A 23,818-nucleotide genomic window follows, 5' to 3' on the forward strand; every position below is an offset into this window, starting at 1 on the left:
CAGTTTCACGGACCTGCCTGTTGTGTTCCTTGGTCTTTATGATGCTATCTGTGCTTTAAACAGAATATTGAAACAATCACAGAGCAGGTGCATTTATACAGAGACTTGATTACACACAGGTGGCTTATATTTATCATTATCAGTCATTTAGGACAACATTGGATCATTCACAGAACCTCAATGAAATTCTGGAGTGAGTTAGCTGAACTGAAAGTAAAGAGGCCGAATGATATTGCATGCCCCAATTTTCAGTTTTTTTATTTTTTTCAAAAATTTAAAATAAGCAATACATTTCGTTCAACTTCACAATTGTGTCCCACTTATTGTTGATTCTTCACCATAACATTAAAATTTTTATCTTTATGTCTGAAGCCTGAAATGTGGGAAAAGGTTGAAAAATTCAAGGGGGCCGAATACTTTCGCAAGGCACTGTATACGATATAAAGATTTGCTTTTAATACTTTGCTGAAAATATAGCCTTATTTTATAATCACAGTTTTATCTTCATAACTTTAAATATATGTCATTAGTATTAGTAATAGAGTCTTTTTTTAATCATCACCGCTAAGTGGAAAGCAAATGGAAGGAGTAATTCAGTATCCTTTCCTAGAGAAATAATCCTGTGATTTCTCTTCACCGTTGCTGTCACTCCTTCTTACGTAATGGAATAGAATAGTCTATGCCTTTAACATCCCTTTCCTTTAATCTCATTAATGCAGTCTAATAGACTCCTGAAGACGTAGCATTGTGTTGACTGGATGATTTAGGGAATGCAGTCCACTCTCGGTCTTTTACTAACGCAAAATGTGTGAGAACTATCTGAAGCTGAAATCGGATGTGATTGGTGAGTGCACATGCTGTAGTAGCGCTTTTAGATTAGTACGGTATTTATTACAATTACTCCTATACAGCACAGTTGGCCTTTATATTTGGATATCATACTCGAAAGATTTGAGCATGTCACCCTCTACAAAAATGTCACATCATTAGACTATATACTGTGTGCAGTGTGATTGTGATTTTGTGGGCAATACTTTTACTTTGTTTTTGTTTGTTTTTTACCTTGAACTAATTCATTACAATATGATATAGACAAGGGAAACATAAAACATATAAGGCCTTTTTCTTTTATATTAGGCATGCTGGTTTAGACAGGTCACCTTATATAAGTAAAGGGGATTACTGACGATCTGAAGTGTATAGATTTTCAGATTAGACTAATCAATAGGTTTACAGTAGAAAGTCTATTTGGAGTAATTGTTTAGAAACGTCAGATGTTTCCCACTAGTTTCTATCAGGTGATCATCTAGGTTCTGTCAATACCATGAATAGAAGTAAAAAAGTCAAATGGAATCCTATGAACATTTTTCCTTCTGAACATGGTTACTGAATTGCATTTCTATCAACTGTGTTCATTAGTTTTATATGGTAGATTCTCTAAGAACAAAGGAGGCTTTACTGTGATACCGTATCCCAAATATGATACTGTGATGTACTCGATTATAAGATTATTGGAGCTAGGCTCCAGAAAAGCACAGATCATCTATGTTGTACTTGGCATGATCTGATTTACCTTGAGTCTGGTGGGGGTATAAGTATTTCACTGTGCAAACATGCAAAGAAAAGAAGCCAGAACTGAGGGAAAAACATTGGAGTCGTGGAATTGTGGATGCTTCATCATGCTTTTGGCATAACAAATCATATATATTATTATTATGGATGAATATTTTAATGAGATAAGATTTGAGGATTAGAAATATATGTCACAAATGAATAATCTCATAAATCAGAGCCTTATCAGTGCAGAAAAGTTGTTAGTTTTCAATGCGAATCATTAAAGAGATTTTCCACTACTAGGACAACCCCTTCTCATTCACCATATTTAGCCCCATTAAAATAAAAAGGCTTAATCTCACCTGCCGTGTAAGCGCCGTTCCAGCGGTGTTGGCTCTCGCATTCCTGGGTTGTTACTAGAGTTGAGCGCGGTTCGAGGTTCTCCAGTTCGCGGCTCGAGTGATTTTGGGGGCTGTTCTAGATCGAACTAGAACTCGAGCTTTTTGCTAAAGCTCGATAGTTCTAGATACGTTTGAGAACGGTTCTAGCAGCAAAAAGACCAGCTAATTACTAGCTGGCTTTCCGCTGTAATAGTGTAAGTCACTCTGTGACTCACACTATTATGAAATTTCAGAGTATAGTGTGCGGGAACAGCGCATTCAGATCACTGCTGTATGGATAATGGCGATCGCCATTATTTTTTTTTTTTGCTTGTCTTCCTTCCCTAAGCGCGCGCGTGTAGTGGGGCAGGCCAGCATGTCAGCCAATCCCAGACACACACACAGCTAAGTGGACTTTTAGCCAGAGAAGCAACGGCATGTGTGATAGGATGTCCATGTCACATGTCCCTGCATTATAAAAACGGACATTTTCCTCCAGCACACCATTATCTGCCTTCTGCGTCCTTGGTGTCAGTCACCGCTGGCGCAGCTCCTATCTCCGATACTGCTGTGTATGCTCTATACACAGCGCTGTACAGAATAGGGATAGAAGTTTCTATCAGTCCTTTTGAGGGCTAATACCGGCAGGGTCAGAGCCATAGGTGACAGTCAGGGCCGTGAAAACAGAGTTTAACAGCTACACAAGATGACAGCGTCTGTGTAGCTAAGGTCAGGGATTTCCTCGCTGCATTTCCCCATTAGGAGGGATAGAAAGGCAGGCTTCCTTTCCTCTACCCAGACCCACAACCCTGCCACTGTACCCTCCTGCTCTTTGCACACTCAAGCTCATTGTTACTAAGCCATTATACTAGCAAACACTGAGTGAACTTAGTGGCATCCTAAAAGTGGCTGTTGGACTTCTGTATTGTCCCACTAGTGCAAAGATATTTGCAGCACGTCTACCTGCATTGCACACTCAAACTCATTGTTACTAAGCCATTATACTAGCAAACACTGAGTGAACTTAGTGGCATCCTAAAAGTGGCTGTTGGACTTCTGTATTGTCCCACTAGTGCAAAGATATTTGCAGCACGTCTGCCTGCATTGCACACTCAAACTCATTGTTACTAAGCCATTATACTAGCAAACACTGAGTGAACTTAGTGGCATCCTAAAAGTGGCTGTTGGACTTCTCTATTGTCCCACTAGTGCAAAGATATTTGCAGCACGTCTGCCTGCTTTGCACACTCAAACTCATTGTTACTAAGCCATTATACTAGCAAACACTGCTGCCAGTTTAAGTAGTTGCATTGTCAGGGATAATTATTGTTGTTTATTCGGCTGTTAATAAAGCTAGACCACCGCTGAAATCTACACCACCTCTCAATTTTTACTACCACATTTTAAGTGCACAATCTTGTCGCAATCAAAATGAGTGGCAAAATGACAGATGCTGGTGGAAAGGGGAAGAGGCGTGTTGGAAAAGGAAAAAAAGGGTTTGTACGTGGGGAAGGTTGCAAAGCTCCATTAACATCTGCTGAAGATAGACCATCTTCCAGCAAAAGTAAGATGTCTACTACTTACCGTGGACAATCCGATGTGCTCCCTTTTTTACGGACAAGAACAACTGGAACAAAGGTAGATGATGGCCAAAAAAGGAAAATGCTTGAATGGATCTCAAGTGGTCCAACAAGTGCCCTCTCCGCCACCTCAACTACCGCATCCAAAAAACACCAGTCCTCTGAGTTGTCAGCCCAATCACACTTGCATTCTCACAGCTCTGAAGTCTCCATCCGCCCTGCACAGTATGGTGGAACTGAGATGGCTGAGTCTGCAGAGCTGTTCAGTCACACTATAGCCTGGGAATCAGAGGTCTGCTCCCAAGCTACAGTGAGTACAGACCAGGAAATGGTCTGCAGTGATGCCCAGAACCTTTGTGATTCTGATTCAGGCCGTGATGACCAAGTTTCTGAGCATAATGTTGACCCTTATTCACAAACTGAAACACCTGTGGTAATAGACAATTAGGAACATACTGATGACGATGAGACGCAGATACCAGATTGGGATGACAACTTAAATATTCGGTCAGGGCAAGAAGAGGCTCGGTCTGAGGGTGAGGGTAGTGCAAACACAACAATTGATGAGGAAGTTCTAGACCCACGTACTGTCAACCCACAGTCAGGCCCTCAAGGAGGTCAACAGAGACGGTGGAGGATGATGCAACTGACGACGAAGTTACCTTGCGCCTTCCTGGACAGAGTCGGAGTACTGGTAGCACATCTACAACTGCATCCTCAGCCACCACTGTGCCTCTGAGCACTAGTCGGGGTGAATCAGCAGGTCGCATGCCCTCTAAGCCTTGCCTAGCCTGGTCCTTTTTTGACATAGCAAAAGATCGCCCAAATTATGTGATCTGTAAAATTTTTCATGATTCTGTTAGTAGAGGGCAAAACCTCAGCAGTTTGACAACTTCTTCCATGAATCGTCACATGAATAAATATCATATGTCCCAGTGAGAAGCTCACCGTGCTGCATTGCGGCCTAGCGGAGCGAACCATCCACCGCCTGCCCCTTCCAGTGCATCCGCGCGCTTCTCATCTTCTAGGACTGTGGGGACAGCTGTCACACCTGGTTTTCCATGCACAACTTCCACCACTGTAACCGCAACAGGCAGTTTGCTTGGTAGGTCATCAGTTGGTTTGGAAGGGGAACGAAGTACGTGTGTACAGCTCTCTCGGACATCGATAGCACCAACGTTGGATGAAGGCGACATCATGTCTACGCCTGCACTTTCCTCACAAAGCTTTTCCAGGGACACCCTACTCAACACCGTCTCCACACAGCAGCCAGATCTCTGTCCCTCAGATGTGGACAAATAAAAGGCCATTTCCTGTGACCCATGACAAAGCTAAGAGGTTGACTTTATCCCTCTGTAAGCTCTTGGCTACCGAAATGCTGCCTTTCCGCCTGGTGGACACACAGGATTTTAGAGACCTTATGTCTGTCGCTGTGCCCCAGTACCAGATGCCCAGTCACCACTACTTCTCTAAGAAAGGTGTGCCCGCGCTACACCAGCATGTCGCACACAACATCACCGCTTCCTTGAGAAACTCTGTGTGTGAACGGGTGCATTTCACCACCGATACTTGGACCAGTAAGCATGGACAGGGACGTTACATGTCGCTGACTGGGCACTGGGTAACTATGGTGATAGATGGTGAAGGGTCTGCTGCACAAGTCTTGCCGTCCCCACGACTTGTGTGTCAATCCTCTGTCTGTCCAAGTTCCGCCACTGCTTCTACCTCCTCCACCTCATCTGGGTCCTCCACCTCCGCCCCAAGCCTGCCTGGTCAGGCCACCAGCGTTCACACTGCGCAGAAGGAATCACGCACTCCTCATTACTATGCTGGCAGCAGAGCGCAACGGCATCAGGCGGTCTTTAGCTTGACATGTCTTGGAAATAGGAGTCACACAGCGACTGAGTTGTGGGCAGCTCTGGAGACTGAGTTTAATAAATGGTTGTCTCCACTCAACCTGCAGCCTGTGCGTGTGCCGTGTGCGACAATGCTGCAAACCTGGGTGCGGCCCTTCGCCTGGGCAAGGTGACACATGTGCCTTGTATGGCTCACGTGTTGAACCTTGTTGTCCAGCAATTTTTAACACACTATCCCGGCCTAGATGGCCTTCTGACCAGGGCACGAAAACTGTCTGCTCACTTCCGCCGTTCAACCGCCGCAGCTGAGCGACTTGCATCGCTCCAGAAGTCTTTCGGCCTGCCGGTTCATCGCCTGAAATGCGATGTGGCGACACGCTGGAATTCAACTCTCCACATGTTACAGCGACTGTGGCAGCACCGCCGAGCCCTGGTGCAATACGTCATGACGTATAGCCTGAGCCAACGAGATGCAGAGGTGGGGCAGATCACCCTGATGGAGTGGTCTCAGATCAAGGAACTATGCACCCTTCTGCACAGTTTCGACATGGCGACAAATATGTTTAGCGCTGACAATGCCATTATCAGCATGACAATTCCAGTCATTTACATGCTGGAGCACACGCTAAACACTATTCGGAGTCAGGGGGTGGGACAACAGGAAGGGGATGAACTACAGGAGGATTCATATGCGCAAGACACAACAACATCACCAAGGTCCAGATGTTCATCATCACCAACGCGGCAGGCATGGGACCATGGGGGACAGGGATCAACAAGGGCACATGGTAGCAGGCGAAATGTTGAGGAAGGTGCAGGAGAACATGAAGAAATGGAGGACGAACTGTCCATGGACATGGAAGACTCAGCGGATGAGGGAGACCATGGTCAAATTTCAGTTGAAAGAGGTTGGGGGGAGATGTCAGAGGAAGAAAGAACGGTTAGCACCTCTATGCCACAAACACAGCGTGGACTTGGTCCGCATGGCTGCGCAAGACACATGAGCGCCTTCTTGCTGCACTACCTCCAACATGACCCTCGTATTGTCAAAATTAGAAGTGATGATGACTATTGGCTTGCCACACTATTAGATCCCCGGTACAAGTCCAAATTTTGTGACATAATTCCAGCCATAGAAAGGGACGCACGTATGCAGGAGTATCAGCAGAAGCTGTTACTCAATCTTAGCTCGGCTTTTCCACCAAACAACCGTGCAGGTGCAGGGAGTGAATCTCCCAGTTGTAACTTGACAAACATGGGACGGTCTCGTCATCTTCAACAGTCTACCCGCACCAGTAGCACCGTATCTGCTGCTGGTAACAGCAATTTTATGGAATCTTTTCATAATTTTTTTAGACCGTCCTTTGCAAGGCCACTAGAGACAACAAGTCTGACACATAGTCAACGACTTTAGAGGATGATACAGGAGTATCTCCAAATGAACATTGATGCCATGACTTTGCAAATGGAGCCTTGCTCATTTTGGGCTTCAAATCTTGAAAAATGGCCAGAGCTCTCAACTTACGCCTTGGAAATTTTGTCGTGTCCTGCTGCCAGCGTTGTCTCTGAATGTGTCTTCAGTGCTGCTGGGTGTGTGCTGACAGATAAGCGCACACATCTGTCCAGTGACAATGTGGATAAACTAACATTCATCAAAATGAACAAGTCATGGATCCACAAGGAATTTACTACCCCTGTGTCATCCTGGGGAGAGTAAATGCTTGTGGATTTGGAATGTGCTTGATGCAAATTAAAACATCCTGTTTGCAACTAGGGCACAAGTGCTGCCACTGAAGGGGTGGGTGTGTGTGGGGCCCAATTTTTGGATAAAAGGGAGACTCCGCTTGGAGTAACCCTTGCTTACATTGTTTTTAAAAATGATCCAAGATGCACAGAGCTGGGATCAGGAAAGACTTTGCTACCTACCCCGGTGTCATGCTGGGGACGGTTAATTATGGCATATTTTTTAATGTGCTTGATCCAAATCTAGCTGTAAAGTGTACAACTGGGGCACAAGTGCTGCCACTGATGGGGTGTCTGTGTGGCCCAAATTTTGGAAAAAAAGGGAGACTCCGCTTGGAGTAACCCTTGCTTACATTGTTTTTAAAAATGATCCAAGATGCACAGAGCTGGGATCAGGAAAGACTTTGCTACCTACCCCGGTATCATGCTGGGGACGGTTAATTATGGCGTATTTTTGAATGTGCTTGATGCAAATCTAGCTGTGAAGTGTACAACTGGGGCACAACTGCTGCCACTGAAGGGGTGGGTGTATGTGTGGCCCAATTTTTGGAAAAAAGGGAGACCCCGCTTGGAGTCACCTTGCGGTGTTGTACATGATTTTAGAAGGGCGTGCCATGCCTATATCTGTGTCTCCTCCTCTTTTTCCTTGTCCAGCTCTTTTGTTTTCGCATGAGTATATGTCCTTGTCACTTTCCCATGTGTTTGTGTTGTGTTGTGAGTTGTTTGTCACCTTTTGGACAACTTTGAGGGTGTTTTCTAGGTGTTTTTATGTGTTTGTGATTGTCTGCCATTGTTTCCTATGTGGTTCGAGTTCGGTTAGTCGAACGTTCGCCGAACTGAACTCGAACGAGACCTCCGTTCGACGAACCGAACTCGAGGCGAACCACGACCGGTTCGCTCATCTCTAGTTGTTACGTCACGCAAGTCCCGCTCTCGATCACTGGCAATTTCCCTCTCCCCGCCTTCATGCATGTAAGTAGTTAACAAGTGAGCGGCCGTCCGTAGCTCTTACTGCCTGTTGATTGCTTATTCATCTAAAGGCGGAGAGAGAGAGAAGATGGTGGTAGTTGGTTGCGGGGCTCATGTGACATAATAATCTCTAGTGAGCCCCAGGAAAGTGATTGCCGGCAGTGGCACCACTGGAATGGTTCCGGCAAGGCAGGGGAGAATTAGCTATTTTATTTTAATGGGAGCAGACATGGGGAATAAGAAGAAATTGTCCAAGTAGTGGAAAATCCCTTTAAATATAAACAAGTTGGTTTGCTCATCTCCCCTAGTGCAATTGATTACCCAAGTTGGTGTCTTTTAGATTAGTGTCATTTTATCTAAAAAAACACACATACCTTGTGCCAACACAAGGAAGGTATATAAAGAGGCGGATTTGTAGAAAAATAGCACATCGAATTGGCGAGGTATATTGGACATTTTTTGCTCTATTTTTAACTCTTTTTGATAACATTACGGTTAATTTTCTAGTTAAAGTGATATTAGTACTGTCTTAGTACTGACATTTGAGGTAGAAATGGTTCTCTCATGAGCCTTCTTATATATTATATCGACTTAGTCAATGGTCAGTGTTTCAGTACCTTGGAGAGGACTCATGCAACAGTTGGGTATCCATACAACCCAATCAGATTACAGCCTTATTTTCTAAATTAATATGGAAACTGGTAAAAGCAACCAGATTTTATGCTGCTAAGATTATGCTTTGTACAAGTTTTTGTAACGAATCAGAAACATAGGATAAAACATGAAATAAAGTTCGTTGTAGAATATTATCAATAGAGGCAAGCGCATTTTTGTACATGGGAAAAAGAGCATGTTGTAATATATGTTCTATTTAACAGCTTTCAGCACATTTACACTAATTTTGTATTTTACATTCATAATTTCGACCATATTTCCTACTGACATAGAACACTAATGGCAAGTAATTGTTCTTAATGGATTTAGTCATTTACACAAAAAGCACAACATCAGGTAAACCCAATCTCTGGTCTGATGTAAAAGTGGTAAATGTCAAGATGTGAACAGTTAAATTCAGCTCTGATATTTTGTTTGTGAAGTAATTAGTCAGCTAGCTAATAGCTGCCAGTGCGGTGACATCTGTACTATGGTAAAATGGCAGACATGGCTTTAGAATGCTTTTTCAACTAATTACTTTTTTTCCTGGACTCTGTTGACTTCTTATTCGTTGACTTCTTATTCTAGACATCAGTCCGATATAGAGTATTGCACACAGTAGGCTGGTAGTCTTGTGATTTCTATATAACTATCGATTTACAGATACATAGATAATCCCAAGACTACCGGCCTACTGTATACAGAGGGGTTAGCAACGTCCTCTTTTAACTGCAGTTTCCTCACACACTGACCACCACTTCTGTCCATAAAATGGCTTCTGGTGGAGGAACATATGACCAGACCAGTCTTTCAATCTCCTCCAATAGTAAAACAGCACACAACAAAAATGTTTCTATTGGAGGAAGCTAACGAACTGGTCTAGTCACATGCTCTTCCATCAGCGGCCATCAGATAGACAAAAGCTACACTGACAAGATAAACTGGCCAACCTGTTTAAGCAATACCATTAAGTAATGCACAGAGGAAAAACTGTGGCGAAAAGAGCGCAAATAGGGTCTTACCTGGTAGACCAAAAGGCGAGTGCAGGTGTGTACACTCACCTAGTGGGTTTGTGAAAGTCATAACTCCTGTATCAGCATTGTAGAAGATGAACAGCTGCAGCCCCGGAGGAAACCAGTATAGGCGTGAAGCAAGGAGAATCAGTTTTTTTTGCCGCGCTATCACCAGGAAGCTGATGTTGATTAAATACCGGTATTCTCTTTATTCTATGCACAGGTCAGGTCAACGCATTTCAGAGATCGCAGTCTCCTTCATCAGCACATCAGAGAAAACATCAACAATGATATTGTCTCTGATGTCCTGATAAAGGAGACTGCAATCTCTAAAACGCGTTGACCTGACCTGTGCATAGAATAAAGATAATATTTAATCAACATCGATTTCCTGGTGATATCGCATCAAAAAATTTGATTCTACTTGCTTCTCGTCTATATTAAGTAATGTACGATACAGCTACAGAGTGATTCAACTACTTTAGGCACCAGTTTGTGACATCCTGTGCCATATCAATAAGTATGGCCACTGTGATCCTGTAGGTCTTTTAAGTTTAGGAAGACTGGAAACATTACTAAAACTAGACTCCATCAAGGACCACCATTGTGCATGCTACATTCTAAGTCATTGAATAAAAGCTGGCTTAGTGTGAAGGCCAGAAGGGAGGGGTCAATGTATATACCTACCTATCAGTCATATCCAACAGTAATATTGGATAGGGAAGATGAGATCCGAAGCTAGAAATTTTCCCTATTTCATGAGTGTTTAGCTGCAGTCCATCCTCGGCAAAATCAATGATATCCTTCAACTCACTATTCCCGTACAAAGATTTAGGCTTGTTTTTCTAAGACTTTGTTTCCAGTGGTAAGTACACACAACCCAGGCAAACTCACTAAGCTTTTCAAGCAGAAGATGCTTCAGGAATTTCTGCCATTTTGAAGAACCTTTTGTGACCTTTTCTGGCTCATTTACTAAGCATTTTTTACAGTTTTGGCTGCCAGCAGTTTTTTAAGCATTTTCTAAGGTGTTTTTACGTCATCTACTGGTCATTGTTTCCCCTCCATTCAATAATTAAGAAGCCACTGATATTTTTTATTAGCAAAAATTACAGCAAAATGCACCTAAAGATGTCTGGGTTTCTTTCAGGTGTCTTTTGAGCTTTCCCATTGTCTTGTATCGTAAAGTAGAGAACATCTTCTGAGCGGAAAGCACCAGAAAGGACATTTCACTTCTTTTTAACCATTTGTCATTTTTAGAAACTTGAAGTGGTTAAATGATGTTTTGAAGTCTAAACAACATTTTCCACAACATTTTATATGTTCATTCTCTTGAGTATTTTCTGTTAGGTTTTTCAGACAATTTCTATGGTCGTATCAGCTTGAAAAAGACATCATAGGCACATAGTTGTAGACCTTTTTATTCTCAGACAAAAGTTATGTAGTCACAAAGCTTTTATGGAAAGAATTCACTCCAAAATCTGTGTAAAAAATGTTATTTGAAGATACCCTAATTGTGTACTAATACAGCTTTCTTGTCTGTAACCTTGCATTAGTATGATTGGATTGGAAGTCAAAAAGACTTAAGACCATATTGTATATCAGGGCTGTTAATCTAATGCAGCAAATTCTGCTTTTTCACATTTTGATTATGAGAATTATGGTAATTAAATACAAATTTCATCAGTTTTTGCCCTTCCCATTACAGTATCATCTCTGCTTTGCCTCAACTTTTTTTGCTGTGTCAACTTTTTAGACATTTTGTGAACTTTTTTGTGCCACTGCCTTGGGATATATGACATAATGAGTGCAGAATTTATGGAATGGCTTAGTATTCATATTGGAATTCCATAAAACTATGCTAAACTATTTTGTGATTGTGAGACGTATTGGTGACACAACTTATGACCAGGAACAATGAATGGTTAACCAGTCATAAAACGTTGACATATTTAGATGTGGTGTTTGCTTAAAATATTTCATTGTTGGTAGATATTGAATGTACACCTTTTCTCTGAACGTGCTATCGTGTCATAGAAAACATCTGACACAGTTATGTGCCTTAACAATACATTTATCCCAATGGAGGACATGTGAGGAGAAAATGGTGCCCAGTAGATAGACCATATATTGGTAAAGTAGTTTGGAGATCAGTAGAAAACAAACCATGGTATATGCTAGCAAGGTTTATCTAGAGAGGTTGTAAGGCCACCAAAACATTTTAAAAAGCCTCAAAATGATCTAAAATAATAAAATCAGTAATACCTATTCTCTGCCATTTGTGTTTCAATACTTACTGGGTCCCCTGACAGACTCTGTACCTCCTAATTAGATCAGATGGAAGCAAGCACAGCAGCCAATTACTGGCTAGAGCAAAGACCAGCTCGCCACCGCTGCTGACAGTGATTGGCTGAGTAGATGCAGAAACTTAGCACTCAAGATAAATGTGAATAGTGGTCTATTATTGAGAAGACATTGTAGGACTAGCGCAAGGACATCAGTGTGCGTGCAGGGGGGAATCAGATGGTGTAGCAACTGGCGTAGTCAGGTATGACACGGTGTCCAACGCTGTCTATGTGGCAATCGTGTCATACCTGACTATGCCAGTTGCTATACCTTCTGAGGACCCCCTACACGCACACTGATGAAGGTCTTTGACCGAAACATCTGTGCTTGTGCGGGTCCTACAACTTCTTAATAATAAAAGACCACTATTCACATTTATCTTGAGTGCCAAGTTTCTGCATCTACTTGAGATGGTTTTGGACCTACTTGACCACCACCCCAGAAGTGCCATGTGTATCAACTCGACAATGTAGCGGACTGAAGGAACCTGTCTTTGTTTGGTTTGGAAATTATTAGCGGTAGAGCAAGTAATTTAGACTGGCAGGAGGGGACCCAGAAAACATGAGATGGGTGCAATACAGGAGCAGTAAAGTGGGTATTATGAGATTTAATATTGCACTATATTTGGAGAAAAATATATATAAAATATATCTAAAATGTCTTTAACGTTATAGACAGCCATACAGCACAGTGTACACACTGTGTATATATAGATTAATGTATGCTCCTCCTGTACAGATTGCACTTTTATCCACATGTCTGTGTAATCTATGGTACCCAGGACCTCAGATCGGGGATGGAATATAGAAAGTTACAGTAGTGCATGAAATGACAGCTACTTCTTCATCCCAGAGAAGCCTTTCACTGTCACATTGCTAAGAAGTCACGTTTGAGTGCACGCTGCTGCAAATATGTCACTCACATTGCGGTGGAAGCACGTCGTGTTTCTTTTTGTCCAGGTGTATTGAAAGAGCTCAGTCATCATTGCTCAAACAGCAACGGCTTATATAAACACTGGGTAATGCTGCTGGAGATTACATGCAGAATGCTGGATCTGATGAGCTCAAATATAAGATAGGCTGTGCAGTATAATATTTGGGATTAGAATCCTAATCTCTTTAGGGAAAGTGTGCACTATCAGCAGAACAGACCTACAGCTCTATGCAGAAAACTCTGCTCAAGTCATTTTATTCTAACACTAAAACAAGTTTTATTGTGTCTGCCACCTTAAATCTTAATAGGAAGATGTGATATTAAACTCAACAAAAGACAGATTATTTATGAGAGCAAATGCTGATTGTGGGATTTTTTTCTAGACTATCTGACTAATTGTGCTATTCGGATAGTTGCTAAATCACTGCATGTTTTAATAAACCCTTAAAGGGAATCTGTCAGCAGGTTTTGCTATGTAAGGCCTTTCTCACACGTCAGTGAAAAACACAGACGTTTTTCACTAATGTGTTAAAAACGCATATATCCCTCTGTGTTCTGTGATTCACGGCACGAATGGGTTGTCCATGTGCAATCCATGATACGTGATCCGTTATCCGTGATTGCACATGGAAATAAACTCACCTGTCCCCGCTACTGCTGTCCGTGGTGCTGAACTCTTTGGCTCTGGTGTGTTTCCTGTCGCCGCTGACCCCGCTGAAGCTACTTCCGAGTCGGCTGTGGCTGCATACATGAATATGCATGACAGTAATTAGCTGGCTCTGAAGCAGCAGCCAGCAGAGGCAGAACACAGCGTTGTTGGAGAAGGTGAGTTAAAAATGCTTTATATTTTCAGTTTCCATGTTTTTCTGGTACGTGTTTCACGGAACACACCATAGTGTGGTCCGTGGGTCATCAGTGATGCCAGAAAAAAACTGACATGTCTTCGTGCCGCAATCACGCACACACCGCATGGAGACACAGTCAGTGAAAAATCACTGATATGTCAGCAGACCCATCGATTATAATGGGTCTGCATGTGTCCTCTGCTATGTATAAAAACTAGCACATACGTACCAGAATCACTGACGTCTGAAACAGGCCTAAGCTGAAGTCAACATGCTGCAAGGGTTAACACAGAAAGTTCAGGGATGCCTGTCATGCCAAGATACGATCTGTTGTGTATAAGCAGGACTTATTATTGCTGGACTACAAAGTCACACACACGGCAGTCTGACATGCCCCTTCCTCTGATTGGCATCTCACTATCAATGTACAATATCTATAGAGAGCCTGGTGTGGGCGGGACAGCTCTCTGGACTCTGCTAGATGGCTAAATCTAAAAATTCTGATTGTGTCAGAACAGCTGAAGCCATTAATCTTAATGAGACATCGTTAGATTCAGAATGCCTTTGCTTGCATTATGCTGCTCTCAGTTGAGGTAGCAAAAACCTGCTGACAGATTCCCTTTAACACTAGAAGTCCCAGAAATGACAAGCTCCCCCCTGCAGTCCCGAAAGAGGGTCAAATGACAAATACAATAAACTGAATAGAACTAACTAGAAACTAAATGGCTAAACTCAATGGAAACAACAACCTCCTGTGGTGCGATAGTAATGGCCTTAATTACAGAACAAAAGACGGTGATTATAGGATGTTAACTAAAATCCTTCAGGTCATTCGACCCGTCTCTGGGTTCCAAAGGTAGATATGTTAAATGACCCCTCTCTGGGACTTCTAGTGTTAACCCTTTCATGACCTAGGACATACCTATATGTCCTAAATCATGTTGGGGTAATCACCGCTGGCTGCTGTGATGAGCCGGCAGTGATCCCTGCACATGTCTGCTGATTTGAACAACAGACATGTGTGGCTAACAGGCGCTGATGGATCTGTGATCCACCCACGCCTGGTAACCCCTTAAACCGCGCTGTCAAAATGTGACAGTGCGATTTAAATGGTCGCGGCAGGGAACGCACCTTTCCTTGCCACCATCGGAGGCCCAGTGATGTGATCATCGGTAGCCGATAGTTGCATATTAGCAACGGGTCATGTGATGACTCCTGTCACTATCATGACGGATTTCCTGTTAGAGCTGACAGAGCAGCATCTCTAACAGGAATGCTGCATTTCTGCTGATCAGAGCTGTGCTAGTAAACAAAAAAAAGTTAAAAAATTTAAAAAAACCTAAAAGGTCAAATCACCCCCATTTGCCCCATTGAAAATTAAACAATAAAAAAATTAAAACTATATACACATTTGGTATCGCCACGTTCAGAAATGCCCAATCTATCAACATATAAAATCAATTAACCTGATTGGTAACTAGCGTCGCGGCAAAAAAATTCCAAACGCTAAAATTACGTTTTTTACTTGTTGCAAATTTTGCTCAAAATGGTTCCATTAAAGACGACAGCTCGAGATGCAAAAAGTAAGCCGCACTAAGCCTTATATCCTGAAAAATTAGAACGCTATGGGTCACGGAAAATGGCGCAAAAAGTGCACCACTTTTTTGGACAAACTTCTGAATTTTTTTTTTATCCCTTAGATAATAGTAAACCTATACATGTATACATATTTGGTGTCCACGAACTCATACAAACCTGAGGCATTACACTGACACATCAGTTTTACCATATAGTGAACACAGTGAATAAAATATCCCAAAAACTATCGTGCAATCACACTTTTTTTTGCAATTTTCCACACTTGGAATTTTTTTGCCATTTCCAGTACTCTGTATGGCAAAATTCAAGGTTTCATTTAAAAGCACAACTCATCCCACAAAAAAAGCACTCATATGGCAACAGTGATCGAAAAATAAAAAAGTTACTGCTCTCGGAAGAAGGGGAGCAAAAAAACAAACACGAAAAATGGAAAATTGCCTGGTCTTGAAGAAGTTAATATATCCCGAAATGGCTAACATTTGCCATTGCTATTAATGAGAAGATGCTCTTGCCTTATGAAGTTCACAAAGCTGTAGCCATATTGACAAGAAATGTTATAAATTTCCTTCAGGGAGCGTTGTAAGGATTCTACTTAGCCAGGCGTGATGTGTTCTTCCCTCGGCTACCTTTCTCCCTTGAGTGCTGGATTGCTCTTTATTCTGCTTTTGGTATGAAAGATTAACATGCAATGGAGACTCCAGACTATTCCCCTCCTGCTTGTAAATGTTGGCTTGTTCCCTCAATGGCTTTTTCCTGCCTAGTGATAAAGAATAAGTATGATGAGAAAGAATCAGAGGAAACACTACATTTTCAGGTGTGCAAAATAGTATAATATTCAGTGCTCATTTACTGTAGCATTACAGTATATACAATAGGACATAAAAAAAGCCCTGACTGTATAAACTCCTATTTCTGAAAAATAAATGATATAAAAAATGGCCTTATGTCTGGATACAGATCTAATTCTCTAGATGACTGAAGCTGAACATAGACATGAAACAGCTGTTCGGACGGCAGCCATCTCCCACAACTCCACTTTATGCATGCTTGTTTAAATCACTCATGTTATTTCTATAGTAAGCAGGATAAGCTTGACGAAGCAGAATAATATTCTTATTTCAGAAAACAAATGACGCTATAAGGTATATATGTAGTCAACTATATAAGATTTTCCACAAATAGAATAAGACTGGGGCGTCGAGAGTCAGATCTTCACTTGTCTGATACTGATGACTTAACTTAGGGACAAAACATTGATAATTCTAGATGACGCCTTTTAGAAATTCCATTGTATAGATAGAATTAAAGGGATTAGGGTTTATGTTGTGGTAAGTAAATGTGTTGTGGACATGGATTTATGGTGCGCATTAATATATAAGTATTACAGGGTCTCTTCTATTGTTTCCTTGAAGACTGCACAGCTCCCTTGTTCTTAAAGTGGCAGCTGATATTCAGAACATGTGATGAGTGCTTTCCAAAATCTTCCTCCAATTAATAAACAATTCACAGTTCACCTTTGTAGCATTTTTGACGGAGATGGACAGATCTGATCACATGTGCCTCCTTAAAGGGAATCTGTCAGCAGGTTTTTGAAATGTAAGCTGAAAACAGCATGCTGCAATGGTTAACACAGAAAGTTCAGGAATGCTTATGTTGTTAAGGTTTGATCTGTTGTTTATTTGCTTTGTTTGTTTAAGCACAGAACCATTTTATTTTTTTGGACTACAAAGTTACGCACACGCTGTTCCGCCTCCCCTCCCCCCACCTCCTCTGATTGACACTTCCCTGTCAATGCTCAATCTGTATAGAGAGCTTGGTGTGGGTTGGGAAGCTTACTCAGTTCTGTTACATGGCTAAATCTAAAAATGCTGATTGTGTTGGAAAAGCTGCAGCCACTAATCTAAAGCAAGCTTTACACGCTACGAGATTGCTACAGCGATCTCGTTGGGGTCACGGATTTTGTGACGTACATCCGGCCGCTGTAGTGATCTCGTTGTGTGTGACTCCTAGGAGCGATTTTGGATCGTTGCAAAAACGTCCAAAATTGCTCCTCATTGACATGGGGGTCCTCTCCCTATTATCGCTGCTGTCGCGTGGGCGAAGTTGATCCTCGTCCCTGCGGCAGCACACATCGCTACTTGTGACGCCGCAGGAACGAGGAACCTCTCCTTACCTGCCACACGCTAGCAATGAGGAAGGAAGAAGGTGGGAGGGATGTTCATCCCGCTCATCTCCGCCCCTCCACTTTGATTGGGTGGCCGCTTAGTGACGTCGCTGTGATGCCGAGCCAACCGCCCCCTTAGAAAGGAGGCGGTTCGCCGGTCACAGCGACGTCGCCAAGCAGGTAAGTATGTGTGACGCTGCCGTAGCGATAATGTTCAGCGTGTAAAGCCACCCTAAGTGATGTATCATTGGATTCAGGATCTCTTTGTCTGCATCATGCTGATCTAAGCTAAGGTAGCAAAAACCTACTGACAGATTCCCTTTAATCAACTGCCTTTTTGAGGAGAAGAGCGCTATGTATTCTGTGAGGAAGGCTGGACTAATACTCGAGGAGAACCTCTAATACATATATATGAGCACCACAAAATCAAGGCTCCAACACATCTATTATACTAAAGTGGCTAACACCTTTAAAGGAAACTTGTCAGAAAATTATACCCTCACCAAACCATTTATATGATTGTGTAGCTCTTTAAAAGAGCAGTGCTCCAGCAGTGATAAAATTATTTTTCCTTTTTTGTTTGTATTGAGGCGTGATGATGCACTTCTAACTTCTCAGCTTCAGGCTTTTTTCCCAGCTAGCAGCATTCTTCCATGGCTGATAGGTCACTTTCTCAGGTACATGGTGACTGACCTGCCAATCATCCAGGGGAAGATGATGCTAGATAGGAAATACAGCTGAGACTGAGAAGCTAGAAGTGCATCATCCTGCCCTAGTGCACTTCCAGACAAAGCTTCGAAATTCGATTTCTCCCACTTGGAATAGTGCTTTGAGGTCATATAGGAATCAACAGGCTTATCTGTGTAATAATGCAGTCGGACTTTTAGCATGAAACGTTCTCAAGGCAGACCACATTCCATGTAATGCACTCCTTTATTATTCAGTAGCATGTTGATCTGATCTTAAAGGTAACCTGTCACCAGGTTTTTCCCTTATGAGCTGCTGCCAATACCAGTGATCCCTTATATACAGCATTCTAGAATGCTGTGTATAAGAGTCCAGGCCTCTGTGTATAATGCAAAAACACCTTTATAATACCCACCTAGAGGGTGGTCTGGTTAGGTGGGTGATGTTGCTTGCAGGTACAGTACCTCCTCCATCTTGTCCTATCGCCATCCTCCTTCTTCTGAGGCCTGTGTGGATGACGCGTCCTATGTCATCCACACAGGTCGGCATTGCGGTCCTGAGCAGGTGCAGTTTGATCTGCCTGCCTGAGTGCAGAGCAAAGTACTGTAGTGCGCATGCACAGGTGGACTTTAAACTTTCCTCACTCCTACACATTATAGTACTTTGATATGCCCTGAGCAGGACAGAACAAAGTGCACCTGCACAGGAGCGCAATGCCAAGCTGTGTGGATGACGTAAGATGTGTTTCAGAAGAAGGAGGACAGTGATCAGACAAGATGGAGGGGGTGCCGGACCAAGACTAGTGACACTCATCAGTTTGGACTGCCCCCTAGATGAGTAAAATAAAGGTGTTTTTTATGTTCTATAGAGAGGCCTGGGCACGTATATACAATATACTGGAATGCCATATATAAGAGCTCACTGGTGGTGGCCGCAGCTCATAAGGGAAAAGCCTGGTGACAGGTTCCCTTTAAACCACTTTTCTGTCCTTCATAGATTGCTATACCCTTTATGTTTGTATGTAGGCATTTAATAAATAAACATAGGCCCTATTAAAGGAAAAATAAGACGTGGTAATCTATCCCAAACTTTGATGTCTCCTACTAAAAATTGTGCAACCCAAACAATTCTTCTAATTGTGGACAACTGTGATACACATTGGGGATGATTCTATGGCTGGGTGTAAAAACGCTCTTAAGTGAATTGATGACAATGTGGTTCAGAAAAAGTGAAAAATCTTGCAATCCTACACGATTAGACATGCATTGTGAAGGAAATGTTAGAGACTGTGACACTCATTAACACTGCAAAGGAAACTTGGTACAGAGAGTGTTAGTTACAGTAATTTAAGATGTTTCATGGAAAGCAATAGCTTCTTTTCACCTTGTGTATACAATTAATAACAGGAGTTTTCAGTTACACATCCCTGTCCTGCTTTGACACAAAGGATAAATGGCTCTCGGGCAAGAATACAATCACTATGTTCAAGTATCCTTGTACAGGTGCAATTCAGAGCGAAAATATAGTAAGCCGTTGCGAGGCAGGATTGTATAATACTTCATTACGTTCCTCATAGTCAAATAATCCCTCTTGATTATAAACAAGACGCCGGATAAGTAGAGCGGAGTTGAATTGGACATTGATTGTATTAGGTGTAACACTCTTTGTGTAAACCCTTTCTTATTTCAGTGACTGTTATTAGAACAAACAAGCAAATGATAATGTAAACCGTTTAATGATATAAACATCAGACCTAAAAAAAAAAGCACAGTATTAACATAAAAACCACAAACCAAGTTGCATTAAAATGTTTATTCTGACTGCAGAGGGATTAGAGAAATGTTTGTGCTGGGTCTTAGAGCATGCAAATACGGGATATTGCTATTAAATTATGTATTTGAGGAGAAGCTTAAATCTGAGATCTGTTTTTCTACTTATGCATTCTGAATGCTACATTTTACTTCTTTTTAATCATCAAAATCTGATGCTGTAGTCATTGACCAAGGATAGAAAAGGCTAAATAAAAATGTGCCATGTCAGCTGAGCTGTCTCTTCTCTTTTCTACAGCACAAATTGAAGTGATACCATGCAAAATTTGTGGAGATAAATCTTCAGGAATCCACTATGGTGTCATCACTTGCGAAGGTTGCAAGGTAAGAGTTAAGACAAGATGTGAAGGCAAAATATCTCACGAGCGTGTGTGTATTCGGTGCATTAACTCAGGCTTGAATGCATTTCTATGGAAAATCACAAGTGTATAAAATATATATATAGTATATATATATTTATATATACACACACACCGTATTATAAAAATCATATATACGTCACATATGTAGAATATATTTTTTTACATTAATTCAGTGATTTGATAAGAGATTTCTGTTGCATGGGTTGTAATGCAATCTAAGGGGTACTTTACACGCTGCGACATCGCTTGCCGATGGTAGCGATGCCGAGCGCAATAGTACCCGCCCCCGTCGCAGCAGCGATATCTTGTGATAGCTTCTGTAGCGAACATTATCGCTACGGCAGCTTCACACGCACTTACCTACCCTGCGACGTCGCTCTGGCCGGCAATCCGCCTCCTTCCTAAGGGGGCGGGTCGTGTGGCGTCACAGCGATGTCATACGGCAGGCGGCCAATAGAAGTGGAGGGGCGGAGATGAGCAGGATGTAAACATCCTGCCCACCTCCTTCCTTCCGCATAGCCGGTGGAGGCAGGTAAGGAGATGTTCCTCGCTCCTGCAGCTTCATACACAGCGATGTGTGCTGCCGCAGGAACGAGGAACAACATCGTACCTGTCGCTCCAGCGAAATTATGAAAATTACCGACACTATACAAATCACCGATTTACGACGCTTTTGCGATCGTTTATCGGTGCATCTAGGCTTTACACGTTGCGATGTCATTACTGGCGCCGGATGTGCATCACTTTCGATTTGACCCCGACGACATCGCAGTAGCGATGTCGCAACGTGCAAAGTACCCCTAAGACCTTATTCACACGTCCGTGTTGCTTGTATGCATTATATCTGTTTAATTCATGGATACAACACATCCCTATTATAATCTACAGTGATATTCACGTGTCCATGTTTTTCATGAAGACGTCCTTTTTTTTCCGTCATCACGGATAACAAAACCCAATATAAGTTTATTTATGAGTCTATGAAAAACACGTACAGCACCTTGTGTCATCCTTGTGACATCCATGTGTTATACGTGTTTAACATTGCAAGTATAGGAGAAGCTTTCAAAGTTTGATTCGCCAATATTTACCGAGCTTCCCGATGTTAGCCGAACAGTTTGTGAACAATTTGTCGAACATACCAAGCCCATTGAATTCAATGGGAGGCCAAACTTATGTGTTGTAAAATGTTGTAGGGGGGCTGTAATAGAAAGAAATTAAAGCAGGACATACTTACCTAGTCTCCAGCGTGGCTGTACTTCTGGGACCGCTGATTATTCCTCATCCACATTCACTGCTTTCCCTGCCCACCGGCATCTCTAATTGGCTGCAGTCAGACCCTGCCCCCAGACAGCATCTGTGATTGGTTAGACCTTGGCTGCACGTCTGTATTGTGGTTTAAAATAAATAAATAACATTTTCACAGGGTCCCCTCATCTACTGATACCAGCAAAAATAAAGCCCATGGATATGAGTTTCAGCCCCCAGCTATGCGCTTATCTTGGATGTTTATTGAAATAAGAGGAACCGCATGCTTTGTTTTATTATTATTATTTACAATTTTTTAAAAAAAAAACACGTGCGGTCCCCCCAATTGTGACACCCAGCTATGATAAAGCTCAACGGCTAGTGACTGGTATTCTCAGGCTGGGCAACCCAATGTTATTGGGCCCCCCCAGCCTAAAAATAGCAGCCTGTAGCCACCCAGGACTGCCACATCCATTAGATGTCACAGTCCAGGCACTTTACACAGCTCCTCTCGATTGTCCTCGTGCGGTGGCAACTGGGGTAATAAGGGGGTTAATGTTAGCTTACAACCACCACTAAGTACTAGATTAGTAATGGTAGGCATCTATGAGATCCCCCATTACTAATCTGTAAGTGAAAGTAAATAAACACAAACCTCAAAAAATTACTTTATTTTAAAAAAAAAAAAAAATAAAAAAACACCCTTTTTCACCACTTTATTAACCCCCAAAAGATCCAGGTCCGAAGTAATCCACATAAGGTCCACGTCGATTCCAGCTCTGCTACATTTGAAGGCACAGTGAGCAGCCATAGAACATGACCGCACGCTGCAACTTTAGGCAGAGACTGAGCCCCAGTGATCAGCGGTGAAGTCACTCGGGTTAGTTGGGACCACAGGTGGAGGTTCCCACGGTCCTCCACTTGTGACCACAGGTAACCAACATCAGGGGATGTCTGATGTCTCACTGAGTTCACAGACCTGCATCTTCTGGCATAAACTGCAAAATGTTTTGCTAAGAGATGCAGCTTTGGTGCTGAAATTTCTACATCATATTTCTGCACCCAGCCTACATTTTCTGGAATAAAAATGCATCACTACCACATGTGGTGTAATGCAGTAGTGATGCGATTTTTTTTTTTGCCAGGAGGTGTAGATTGGATGCAGGAATATAGTGTAAAAATTTCAGCACCCATCTGCATCTATTTGAAAAAAAATGCACAAAAATGGTTGTTGACATCCTTGCAGTGCAGTTTTCTTCCAGGAGGTGCAACTTTGGTGCTGAAATCTGAAATATTTTTTTTTTAAAAAAAAAGCCGCCAATTTTATTTATTTTATACCATGATGTAGACATGCAGAGAGGGTGGGGGTGAGGTCTAACTGCAGTCAATCAGAGATGCAGGTGGGCTGAGAAAGCAATGAATTTGGATGAGGGATAATCAGCAGCCACAGAAGTACAGCCACGGGAGCAGTTACAGCTTCGTTTGCTTACTTTTTTACAGTGATTTCCCTGGCCAATTACAGCCATGCCAATACTTGACATGGCTGTGATGGAACTGGGAGTTGGGTTTTCTGCAAATGAACACTTAGGGGTACTTTGCACGCTGCAATATCGCTAGCCTATTGTAGTGATGCCGAACACAATAGTCCCCGCCCTGTCGCAGATGCGATCTCTTGCGATAGCTGCCATGGCAAACATTATCGCTATGGCAGCTTCACACACACTTACCTGCCCTGCAACGTCGCTGTGGCCGGCGACCCGCCTCCTTCCTAAGGGGACGGGTCGTGCAGCGTCACAGCGATGTCACACGGCAGGCGGCCAATAGAAGCGGAGGGGCAGAGATGAGCGGGACGTAAACATCCCGCCCACCTCCTTCCTTCCTCAATGCAGGCGGGACACAGGTAAGGAGATATTCCTCGCTCCTGCGGCTTCACACACAGCGATGTGTGCTGCCGCAGGAATGAGGAACAACATCGTACCTGTCGCTACAGCGAAATTATGGAAATGACCGACACTACACAGATCACCGATTTACGACGCTTTTGTGATCGTTTATCGGT

At 42.6% G+C, this 23,818-nt stretch overlaps 1 protein-coding gene across 1 annotated transcript in view; it reads left to right on the forward strand.

Moving 5' to 3' along the window:
• The window catches only part of RORB (RAR related orphan receptor B), a 295,916-nt gene that overhangs the window by 200,475 nt on the left and 71,623 nt on the right, over window positions 1-23,818 (forward strand). The window contains exon 2 of the mRNA XM_075318051.1: window positions 20,388-20,473. Coding sequence (XP_075174166.1) covers window positions 20,388-20,473 — 86 coding nt within the window. The remainder of the gene's footprint in view (window positions 1-20,387; window positions 20,474-23,818) is intronic.

Source organism: Anomaloglossus baeobatrachus, chromosome 1, assembly GCF_048569485.1.
Source record: "Anomaloglossus baeobatrachus isolate aAnoBae1 chromosome 1, aAnoBae1.hap1, whole genome shotgun sequence".
In the NCBI taxonomy this organism is placed as follows: Eukaryota; Metazoa; Chordata; class Amphibia; order Anura; family Aromobatidae; genus Anomaloglossus; species Anomaloglossus baeobatrachus.